This window comes from Arachis ipaensis, chromosome B02, assembly GCF_000816755.2.
Source record: "Arachis ipaensis cultivar K30076 chromosome B02, Araip1.1, whole genome shotgun sequence".
NCBI lineage: Eukaryota > Viridiplantae > Streptophyta > Magnoliopsida > Fabales > Fabaceae > Arachis > Arachis ipaensis.
The window spans coordinates 10,726,202-10,739,072 of record NC_029786.2 but is presented as its reverse complement, the minus strand read 5'-3'; the positions used below and the strand labels follow the sequence as shown (position 1 = coordinate 10,739,072).

At 31.8% G+C, this 12,871-nt stretch overlaps 1 protein-coding gene across 1 annotated transcript in view; it reads right to left on the bottom strand.

Moving 5' to 3' along the window:
• LOC107626889 overlaps positions 505-12,871 on the bottom strand; it is a 15,519-nt gene continuing 3,152 nt past the window's right edge. The window contains exons 4-7 of the mRNA XM_021116841.1: positions 9,823-10,545; positions 8,333-9,163; positions 7,044-8,201; positions 505-1,557 (exon numbers count right to left, since the gene is read on the bottom strand). Of these exons, the coding sequence (XP_020972500.1) occupies positions 505-1,557; positions 7,044-8,201; positions 8,333-9,163; positions 9,823-10,545 (3,765 nt within the window). The remainder of the gene's footprint in view (positions 1,558-7,043; positions 8,202-8,332; positions 9,164-9,822; positions 10,546-12,871) is intronic.

Here is a 12,871-nt window from a genome sequence, read left to right as displayed (position 1 = left end):
ATATTTGTTGCTGTGATGTGATGGATCACTCCACTATCCTCTTGCTGCATTCGGTGTTCCATAAAACCTTGGAAAATTCGTAAACAATTATGTTAGATATTCGCCAAAAGTTAAAATTGTTTTAAGATGGAAAGAAGCTAAACTCTTCAGGATTTGAGTTGAATGATTGCTGCCCAAACTTTGAGTAAAAAGAAATATATGTAACTGCATAAGATTAAGTTTTATGTTTTTCTAATTTGTCATAAACATGAGAATGTATCCATGCAAAATAAAAATGAAACCATAACCATTTCAATCTTTCTATTATGATTATTATTATTTTCTTTGGATTTCACAAAATTAATCTCTTCAGTTATTCTGTATGCACTTTAATTTGTTCATCAAACCCTTTATTAGGTAGGTATAAGGAAAAAGAAACGAACAGAAGTAACAAAAACACACACACATAATAATGCTTCTCTCAGTAAAAGATGAATCAAACTTACATGTTGAATTATGATTGTGCTAACTCATCAGTGCTGCTTCCTTGCTTCGATTCTCAAACTTTTGACTGACTATAGCATTTAGGTTATCCTCCGAGAAACGAACTCCATCTATGTACACCCTCCGTAAGTTTTGATGGTTGGGTAGTTCCACATCACCTTGTGAGAAAGTTTTCATGCTGCTGCATTCACTGATCCAAACTTCAACCCAATTCTTTTGGATTTTCAGAGTTGAGTTTCCCGCGAAAAAGCTTTCAAGTTTTGGCAATTGGCTAAGAGACAGCTTCTCGAGATTCGGGAACGCGAGATTTTCACGTGGCTTATCTACCTCTTCTGTTGCCACTACTATTGATTTCAATGACTCACACTTGGAAATCTCCATCTTGTTCAACAGTTTCAAGCTTTTGGCAGTTGAGAATGTGAACAAATGTTCCATTCTGTTGCATTCAGTAACCATGACGTCCTTCAGAACTGGGAAATTCAAAGTTGACTTTCCAGTGTAGAAGTTCTCAAGTTTTGGTAACTTGCTAAGAGACAATTCCTTGAGCTCTTGGAATGTGATGACATCATCATCATCATGTAATTGATAAGCCACTATTACACTTTGCAGTGCTTCACAGTTGGAAATGTATAAATGTTGCAGTTGAACAAGATATTTGGCGGTTGAAGACGTAAACAAAAGCTTCAAACTTGCACAACACTCTACTTCCAGCCATGCCAGATTAGAGGAGGCTACCCAGGTAAGAAGTTCTAATCCAGTGGATTCAAGCTTGTGTAGATTCCTGAGTTCCAATTTCTTAAGCCGTGAAAGGATCTTAGCATAGTTTTCTGTGTCAGGCAGTTTTGAAGGGAATATCTCTTTGAAAGCACTGTCGACCACCGCAAGCATCTCAATATTGGGCAGTGGCACCTTTGAAAAGAATTCAAGGGGAAATGCATCTGACTCATCAATATCATCAAAGCCCTGCAATTTAAGATATTTTATGTTTTGGTTGTCCAGATGAAGTAGTACTTTCTCAAGCATCTTCACACCTTCCATGTCCAGTGACAGTCGCTCCAAGTGAGGGGTAACATCCTAGAATTCAAAGTTAATAAGAAAGACAAGGCTACGATGAGAAGATAATTTCCTTACTCGATTTTTGAATTGTTGCAAAATGAACGCATTGATGAAATGGGTAAACCTTAATAATAAAATTAACAGAAACATTCACGAGTTTACAGAACTATGATGATTAATTAATGGGTAAATGATCAAATTCGTCATTGAAAAATTATTCGTCCTTTAAATTAGTCTCCAAAAATTTTTTTTAATTAAATTCGTCTTTTAAAAATTTTAAATTAATTCTATTAGTCATTCTGTCATTTTCTTTGTTGACGGTACCAAAATTTATTAATGTGGCACGTTAAGTGATACTACAACACACATAGGAGTCTTAATTGACTATTGTCAACATAAGTTTATGAAATTAGATCAAATTAAAACTTCATTGAGAGAATAATTTAAAACATTGAAATTCCTCAATTTAGGATTGATTTGATCTGATTTCATAAACTTATCATGTATATTAACCGCCAATCAAAACTACTAGGTGTGTGTTATGGTGTTTCAACAAATTTTGACATCGTTAGAGACGGAAATAACTAAAGGACGAAAATGACTAACTTAAAATATTTGAAAGACGAATTTGATTAAAAAAAAATTTTTACGGACTAATTTAGAGCTGACTATTTATTCATTGACACATGCATTCTCGTTGAGTATCTCGACATAATATACAACCATATTAAGTGTACATTAAAATCAGTCACTAAAATTAACTATAGTGTAAAATACATATTAAAATATAAATTACACATTAAAAATAACTCAAACTACATATATATTAATACATAAATATATAATAGCTGATTTTAGTATTAATTTTAGTATTCAAATAATATTTTTGGATAACGTATTTGACTTACACATGATAGGTATATTAAGAAATAAAATATGAATGTGGCGTTCTTATGTATGATGAATAAAGTCAAGTCTATTCAAACTAGGACTTTTGTCATGGCCCAAAACGAGCCATGACCGGCGCTCAGGAAAATAATCCCTAACAAGCCTAACCGACTCAACGATAAATTGAATAAAAAAAATAAAAAATATTTAAAATAGAAAATTACAGTTTCTAAAATGAATAATTACATCTCGGTTCCTCGGTTCTGGCCTTCCTCGCGATGACACCACGGCGGCGACGGTGGCAGTGACGCCCACCGGCGCCACCTCCCTTCCTTCCTCTTCTCTTCCCTCTCTGGTTCTTCCCCTCTTCTCTTTTCCCTTTCTGTTCTTTTGTTCTGCTGTTGGAAGGGGTAAGGGTGGCTAGGGTTTTGGTGAGTGTGTGAGGGAGTGTTATGTCAAAGTTAGGGTTAGAATTTTGGTTTGGAAAAAAAAAAAGAGAAGGGTATTATAGGGATTTTACATTCTACCCTCCTTAAAAAAAAATTTTCGCCCTCGAAAATTGATCGAAAGTTGATATAATCTGTAAGACCTTATTTGGTTTTAGCATTTTACCAAATATGTGAAAGAAGTATGAAGAGATGCAAAAGTTACAAGATAGGTTTTTGTTAAAAATATGCGGTTGACATTCACCGACTCACATTTTCTTGACAGCTCAGATGTACATAGCACTCTTCACTTCGTTCGTCAATCTCCTCAAAATACCTTCCTACTTCATACTCTCCTTGGTTCTATAGTATATATCTATAGAAGCAACCGGTCTTACGTCATGTCTTAGAATTACAACTTTTCAAACTTCAGCATCAATAAGCTGTGTCCTAATGAATTAACGTATCGTTTGCTATCTGGGAATCGCACGTGACACCGAAACAAGCATGGGTTTACTCAAAAGGATTCGAAACCTAGAAAGAGAAGAGCAAACATCACAGATGGTGTTCGCACGAACGTGGAAGGATGTTTAAGATTGCAATTAAACAATGATGTACAGAAATAATGAAATGTCCCAAAAAGAGAGTCAATTGAATCTTAACAAGAAAATCTGAATCAAAAAAATTTTGATAGAAACAATAAAAGAAAAGATAGTGCATTAGGTCAAAACAAGTTTAAGTTGGATCAAAGAACTACAAAGTTCACTAAAAGAAGGTAACCAAAGTCAATGGCAGTGTTTTTTTTTTCTTTTTTTTTTTTTCAAAAAGATTTTAAGTAGATGATTAAGGACACGATAAGGCAAGAAAAGAATCAAATCAATAACTTTTCCAAAGAAGATCTGGAACAAGAATTCGAGGAGAATATTAGAAGATATGATGTATCATAGTAAAGCAAGTTCAGATTACATCAAGGAGTTACATAGTTCACGTAAAGGAATGCAACGTCAACACCTATGTTGTCGAGAATCTATGGGATAGCCAAAAGCACGACGATAAGATCGAGATATGCATAAGATGTAGGACGTGAAACAAAATAATCAAATTTCCAATTTCAACAAGGATTAAAACAAGGAACTCTTGATATGAAATATAGCGGAGTGAACGATAAATAAAATCATGCGGCACGATTATAGCGCATACTTCAACACAAACCATCCCAAGAAGACCACCTAACGTTCCCAAACTTAACGATTACCATTACTTAAATAAAAGAAACGAAAGAGTTTAAAAGAACTATTTCTCGCAAGTTATAATTTCTAGCTCTCCGTATGCACCATGCTAAACAGTCATACCACAAGATGTGACGACGCTAGATAGAATATAGATTTTTTTTTTCTTTCAATAAAACTAGAAAGCGAACAAAACAAAACAAAGTCCAGCAGAACAATATCATCATAGCATAAGAGGCTTTAGGGCATAAGTAATTGTTGAAATCACCGAAAAAGCTTCACCATATTCCTTATTCTATAACCATTCCTCATCAGCATCATCATCAAGACTCTAAAAAGGCCAAAAATAATGAAAGTATTGCAAATAATTGAGAGAGTAAATTAGGAAAAGAACATAGATGTTGCATCCAAAATTAGAAGCTAGCATATATAAAAAATGGTATCACTTAAAAATTTTTATTTCTAAACATCAACAACCATAACAAAACGAAATATTCAAACACAATCAATCAAAGCATACAGATAAAGGAAAGATTCAAAACAACCAAATGCAATGTATGATAAAATTCAAAATAAATGAACCAATTAAAAAAGGAAACTCATGAAAAGAAAGAAAAAAAATGATAAATTTACATCTTCAAGATCAAACTGTGATCAATCCATACCCATTATTTCCTAGGTTAACAAGCTATGATGGAACAACTCAAGATCAAACCCAAAAACTCAAAAAGAACTCACAGTACAAAAATTTATTCATCAATTTATTAAGAGTATAGACATCCCCAATTTTCATACATTGCAAACAAAAAAATTTTTCAATCTTCATCGCCCACAATTTCAGTGCAAGGTGTCAAATACAGATGGGCTGGCAATTTAAAATATTTTCGACATAATTCTATTATCAATGAAAGAAAACTTATGTAACATATAGAAGTTTATGACTCAATATAGTATTTATTGTACAAGCACATGATTCTCAAGTGAGCATTACCATACTAATCATATGAATTTAAAAGGAAAAATTCTTCCTTGATATCTTAAAAGCAAAATATCTAAAGGAAATAGCATCACCCAATCGAGAGCCATCACTATATCATAAAGCCAATGACGTATAAGTTGAGCAATTAGAATTTAGTTCTTTCACTCTTTGTTCATGGAAGAATAATAACAAAAATAACTAAATAAATAATCGCATAAGTATGAAAGTCAAATTTAAACCATAAACACTTTATGAATAAGATAAGATATGAAAACCTCCTAGCTCACTATTAACTTATTTTAGCAATTTTCAACCAAGATTCATCAAGTTACAACCGCATCGATCACCAATTCAACAACACTTACATATTATTAAACTACTTTACAGCAGCAACCAATAACCTCATGCATCCCTCAAAAGCAATCAATTCAGATTACTTATTTGTTAATAATCACTAATCAAGCAACATATATCAGCAAAGAACTATCTAAATTAGTAACTAACTCTCACATGCAAGCTACAATTTAACATATATTCAAGATAATCATCATATGCTTTATAATCATTAGAATATAACAAGGAAAAAACTTGTATATAAACTTTGTTCAGCTTTGAGGATTTAGATATCTAGTCTTTTTCGTTGAAAATCAATAAAAATTCTTTTCAATATGCAAGATCTATAATCCCAATCTCACAAGGCACTATAAATCAAGAAAATTAATCTCTCTAAACCTTTGAGAATAAAAACTAGTTAAGAGCAGAAAAATTCTCAAAAAAACTAAGATGGAGAGAATTCTCAAGTTTTAGATCTTAGTCAAGAGCAAAATTCATTATCTAATCACCAACAAAAAGCAAGCGTTCATAATCTAGATATCACCTGAACAATCAGAAAAATAGTTCCATAACAGAAAAACCATATTTGACAACATAGTACCATAATAGAACCAAATCAGCAAATTAAAAAAAAACTCAACCAAACTTCTAGATTGAAAAACATTTCAATCCAGCCAATTAATCACCTAAATAATTCACTACACCTAAGTAGAGAAAATCATTAATCTAACAAACAACAATAACACTTCATTCATATGTTTATCGCATAATTCTTCTCCTTGAGCAACTGAATAACAATTTTTAAAATTATTGATTTGAAAGAAGGGATCACAAGCACCTCAAAATTTAGTCATAACTTCAAAGATTATCAACATAAAAATAAAAATTCAGATATCGCTTATCAAGTCCAAAACAAAGCATCTCGTTTAGTAACTCAATTAATTCATGCAATCCAAGATTTCAAATACAGCTCTATAAAGGAATTAGATAGTAATTCACAGCAAACACCAATCGGATCTTCTAAGTATTTCATGAAATATTGACATCAGGAATCATAGAGAACAACACAGACGAAAAAGATTAAAGCATGCATTCACAAAAATGGAAAAGATTAGAACTAGCTACAAGGCAGGAATCGCGAACCGGAACCAAAACTGAAACTATTGCAAGAACACGTTCGAGAAAATCTAGCAAAGGATAGGGCAAGATTGGGTACAAAAGGACAAGAGTAGAAAGAAGAGGCAGAGGACAGATGATCACAATAATCAGAAGACAACAATGACAGAGGACAAAGAGGACATTCCTATAGGCCTTTGATAGTGCCACAATTTGTACAAATAGGCGCGCTTCTATTTATATGCCTTCCTCGCGATGACACCACGGCGGCGACGGTGGCAGTGACGCCCACCGGCGCCACCTCCCTTCCTTCCTCTTCTCTTCCCTCTCTTTCTGTTCTTTTGTTCTGCTGTTGGAAGGGGTAAGGGTGGCTAGGGTTTTGGTGAGTGTGTGAGGGAGTGTTATGTCAAAGTTAGGGTTAGAATTTTGGTTTGGAGAAAAAAAAAAGAGAAGGGTATTATAGGGATTTTACAACTTTCACATTAACAAAACTATAAGAGGTTATGAATATTATTAATGCAAGAGCTTTCTTACCTTTCCAGCTGAAGCAATACTATCTGGTGCAAATTTCTTCAGCAATTTACAATGATAAACATCCAGTTCTCTTAGCTCGGGCCAATTTAGAATTTGCATTCCAGCATAAATGTGTGTAAGATCTGGCAAATCCTGCAGCGTCAACGATGTTAACGTAGGGAACATACTAAGCTCTTTGTTTGTTTCTTCAGTGGCTGCTTCATTGTTTGCAACAATTTCAACTAACTCCTCACAGTTCCTCACATCTAATTTTTGTATGCTACCCATGGAAACTGATATTGGGAGCAAATTCTTTATGCTTTTACAATCAATAACAACCACTTCCTCCAGACATGGAAGGCTGACACTTCCTTTAGGATCCTTGTTCCAAACTTTCCTCAGAGCTGGCAGATGCTCCAAAGTCAATTTCTTCAAAGGAATAACAGTAATCATGTTTGCATTTTCATCATTTTTTGGTGCATCTTCCACATCAAATATTGTTTCAAAGGAACCACATTTCCCAACCACCAACTCTTCCAATTTATGAAGGCAAGGTAACAAATGCCATGGCAGTAATGCATTTGATGATGAAAATTCACGTTCTTGCCTTCCATGATAAAGGAAGTTCAGATTTGGCAAATTCCAGAGAGTTAGACTGGATAGATTGGGGAACATGTTCATGCTGACCTGTTTGTTTACACCTAATTCATCTCCTGTGACAATTTCAACTAACTCCGCACAATTCTTCACTTCTAACCTTTCTATGTCACCCTTGGCAACTGACTCTGGGAGCAAGAATCTTATGCTTTTACATTCATCAACAATAATCTTCATTATGTCTGGATGACTGAGCTTTCCTTCAGGATCTTTGTTCCAAACATGCCTCAGGGTTGGAAGTTTCTCTAAAGTCATTGTAAACAAAGGAATAACAATCATGTTTGGTGTATCTTTTACTTCAAAAATTGTCTCAACAGAATTGCATTCCCGCACCTTCAATGTATTTAATCCCCCCAGTAACGGAAATAAATGAGATGGTATTGCAGTTGTTAAGAATTCACAGCCTTCCACTTCCAAGAGTTTCAAATAATCGAAACTAGAGTATGAGACCTCTGGGAAATGCATTTTACCAAGCCATAAATCTTTCAACTCCGGGTGATTCCGGAGAATAAGATGATATTCCTGAGTTTCGTTATATTCAGAAAAAGACAATACTATTATAAGATGATAAAAGTATTATTGGCTACACAAATTTGGAAGCAACATTGAAGCCAGAATAACATTTTGATGGAGATAAATTCAAAAGTGTTTACCTGTTGTAGAGACTTCCACGCAACAGCGACGTTTAGATCATCGCAGAAGAGCAAATCATCATTTGATGAGGTGTAAGAAACTTGAATTGGTCTAGAAGGTTCCACATGTATTGCTGTTTGAGAGAAAATTTTCATCCTGGGACACTGCTCAATTTCCACAGAAATCAAAGAGGGTAACTTCAACATGCCATTCTCTGAATAAAAGCATTCCAGCCTTTCCAAAGATAAAAGACTTATCCTCTCTAGCCGCTTGAATTCAACTGCAGAAACTGTAGCTGTTTCATCACTTTGCTGTTCTTTTCCCACTATTTCTTTCAATGAATCACAGTACAAAACTTTCAGCTCCTGAAGCTGTATCAGCATTTTTGCTGAGGAGGATGTGAATAAACACTGCAATCCATGACACCCCTCTATATGCAATTCCTTCAGATTGGAGCAAGATTGTCCTAACGTTGTCAATTTTGGACATTCATAAACCTGTAATAGCCGCAGCTTTAACAAGTACTCTAGACCACTAATGGAGTTCAGCTCAGATAGTGACCACAACTTCAATTCTTTCAAGTCAAGTATCCTCTTAGCCGCTTCGGGAATATTAATGGTTTTGCAATGGTTGCCATATATTTCAATGATCTCTAAATTGGGTGTCTTGTCTAGTATCTCTAATGGTGTAGTAGAGTTCTCTCTGACATCATTGTTCTTCTCTTCATCAAAGTCAACAAGGTTAAGTTCGTTTAAACACGGAAGGCCTTGATTCATAGATTGTCCAAGCCATGAACTTAATTCCAAAGTGTGATTTTTATTGAGCATTAACTTCTCCACCTTGAAAATAGCCTATTAAAGGAAGCACAAATATGAAAGAAAGGGTCAGGGGTGTGAGGGACAAAAATAACAGAAAAAGAGAGCGAAAAAGAAGTACAAATATAATGTGCATACTATAGTGTGAGATAAAACTTCAATATATTTTAATTATATTCTTGATTTAAGTGAACATTTAAAATAAATAATTAACTTTAAGAATTATTTAAAAATATAATTTTTAAATTACTTTTGATTCAAAATTTTCTAATAATTATTTATTAAGACAGAAAGAAAAAAGATAAAGTATATTTTTTGTCTTTAAAATTGGCTAAAATTTTCAAAAATACCCCTAAGTTTTATTTTGTTTCAATTTTGTCCTAGAAGTTTCGATTTGCATCAAATTTATACCTAACGACTATTTTTTAAAAAAAATCATGACCAATTCAAGAATAACTACACAAGAACAACATTTAATATAAGCAAATCAAATATATTTATCATGCATTATTGTTAAATTAGTCCTATTTTTTTTTTAAATTTAGTTGCCAAGGATATATTTGATGCAAATCGAAAATTTTTAGAACAAAATTAAAACAAAATAAAACTTAAGAATATTTTTAAATTTTTTAACAAACTTCAAAGACAAAAATATACTTTACCCGAAAATAATAGGTAAAAAGAATATTTATTACATCTTTATTGGTGAAGAGGGGTTGTCTCCTGCTGGGATTTTCAAGAAGTTGTTGTTGATGAGAGTGAAGCAGTTCCAACTCGTCACTACATCCAAACACCTGTAACTCATTTAAATCGGGGCACTCCAAAGTGAAATTTCCCGAGTAAAAGTAACTGAATCGGGGCAAAAGACACAGTGCTAGCGTGGTTAAATTCGGAAACTCAAAATTTTCTGTTCTTTCCATTGCTTCCTCTTCCTTTCTAACTATTTCAAGCAACCCTTCACATTGTGCTACAGCGAGTTCCTCGAGCTTTTTAAGATTTCTGGCCAAGGATAATGGAAACACAGCTTTCAATTCGCCACAACCTAAGATTGTCACCTGCTGCAGATTTTGAAAGCCCAGAATCCCCTGTTTTTCATGTTGCCACACATGCGTCACATTTTGTAGCCCAGTTAAAGTCAGCTTCTTCAGCTGGAATGATGTTTCCTTGATCTTAGTGTTGTCCATTTCAAATATGGTTTGTATAGTGGAGCACTGATCCACTTCCAATTCTTCTAAGATCTTCAAAGAAAGAAGAACATTGGATGGGATTGCATATGATTTGAAGTCACAACGCTGCAGCTTTAAAGTTTTCAAATTGTCAAACAAGTCTTCTTGTAGGCTTTTGTTACTTTCCCAGAATGGTTCCAGATAATCAAGATGTTCAATCACACTTAATTCCTCCATGCATTCGAAAAAATCCTGGGAACATATGATAAGTTTATGATTAGTTCAGTAATATGATATTTATACAATTATACTATACTGCAAAATTGAATGCGTAGACTGTAAAACGAATTATGACTCTGGACTTTAGTGAAATAGAGAACTAAAAAAACTTTAAAAAGGAGATATGGGATTGAAGAAAAATATATGAATTTAATTGCCATTCATTTTTAAGGTAAAAATATCTTAGTACCCGCACGATGCGCAGAGTGGTAAATTAATGATAGTATAAAATATATTTTAATAAGTATTATATTGTTTAAAAATTAATTAAAATATATACAAATTAATATTAAATTTGATGTATTTTTTGTATTGAAGTTGTGCAAAACTACATCTTCATTTGTTTTTTTTTGCATTGTTTTAATTGATGGACTTAGTCTTCTTGTATGGTGTTTGTTCTCTTTTTTTATTTTCGATTGTTGTTAGACTTGTTTTTTTTCCATATGTTATTGTGAAGACATGTTCTTTCTAAACTGTTAATTTGTATACATTTTCTATTATCTTTTTCATTCCATCTTTGTATGTATGTTCTTCGTTTGAACATGTGCCTTAGATTTATTTACTTTTCTTTCTCCTTAATCTCTTAAAGTTTGTTCCTATAATAAAAAAATATATAAATGAGCAATATAAATAATGTTTTAAATAAATACAATTTTTGTAGTATTACCTGTCAAATTTGTTGTAATAGGATTTGAGTTTAGTATTTTTTGTTGGGACAAATATAATAGTATATTGTTGAGAGCCTTTTTTTCTTCTATCAGGCTATGCCTTGGGTGATACAAACTCAAATAGTATTGGAAAATGATAGTGTAAATATTTTTCATAGGTGAAATTGTGAAATGAAGTAATAGTGTTAAAAGTCTTATGTATGATATATAAGTAAATTAAATAGGATGAAATTTAAATATTTTGTAACTTAAAATTTATTATGATAATATTATTATTATGATACTCTTAATGTAGATATTTATTACATTTAATTAATGCTTTATATTTCTATTGAATAATAATATGTAATAAATTAATTAATTAATTATGCATGGGAGTTATGGTTTTAATTTTTTTAATATTTTATTAAAAATTGATTGATTGATTAATTTCTAAAGTTTTGCCAAGTAATCAAAATTGATGACATGACATCATTAGAAGAAGAAATATGGCTTAAATCTAATGTACAAAGAGTTGGTATATTAGATTTAAGCCATGATTAAGCCAACTCTTTGTACATTAAGCCAACTCATTTGTACATTATCATATGATAAACATGACATCATTAAGCCAATTCTTTGTACATTAGATTTAAGCCATATTTCTTCTTCTAATAATGTCATGTCATCAACTTTGATTATTTGGTAAAACTTTAAAATTTAATCAATCAATTAATTTTTAATAAAATATTAAAAAAATTAAAACCATAACTCTCATGCATAATTAATTAATTAATTACATATTATTATTCAATAGAAATATAAAGCATTAGTCAAATGTAATAAACATCTACATTAAAAGTATTATCTCAAATCTTATCATTATTGGACACAATTGTCTCAAATCTAATTACACTCCAAGTCACTAATAAGGCAATAACACTAAAGCATTATCTCAATCGAAGAATTTATGCAGCCTCACACTTGTATTAGAAGTCAAAGTAAATTATTTTAACTTTAAAAAAGACTCTCAACAATGCACTGTTACTGAGATATTTATCCCAACAAAAAATACTGAAACCCAACTCCTTTTACAACAAATCTAACAAGTAATACTACAAAATTTTTATTTATTCAAAACATCATTTATATTGCTCATCATTTATATTCTTTATTGATTATAAGAACCAACTTCACCAACACTAATATCATCAGATCTAGATGACATACCAATCAAGAGATTAAAGAGAAAAAATAGTAAACGAATCGAAGGCACATCTTCATATGAAGAACATACATACAAAGATGGAACAAAAAAGACAATAAAAAATGTATACAAGTTTCTAGTTTAAAAAGAAAATGTCTTCACAAGAACATATAAAAAAAAGAAACAAGTCTAATAACAATCGAAAATAAAAAAAAAGGAGAACAAACACCATATAAGAAGACTAAGTCCATCAATTAAAACAAATACAAAAATAAAAACAACAAATAAAGATGTAATTTTGTACAACTTCAATATAAAAAAAATTTATATTATAAAATATTTTAAATAAAAAATACATCAAATTTAATATTAATTTATATATATTTTAATTAATTTATAAACAATATAATACTTATAAAAATATATTTTATACTATCTATAATTT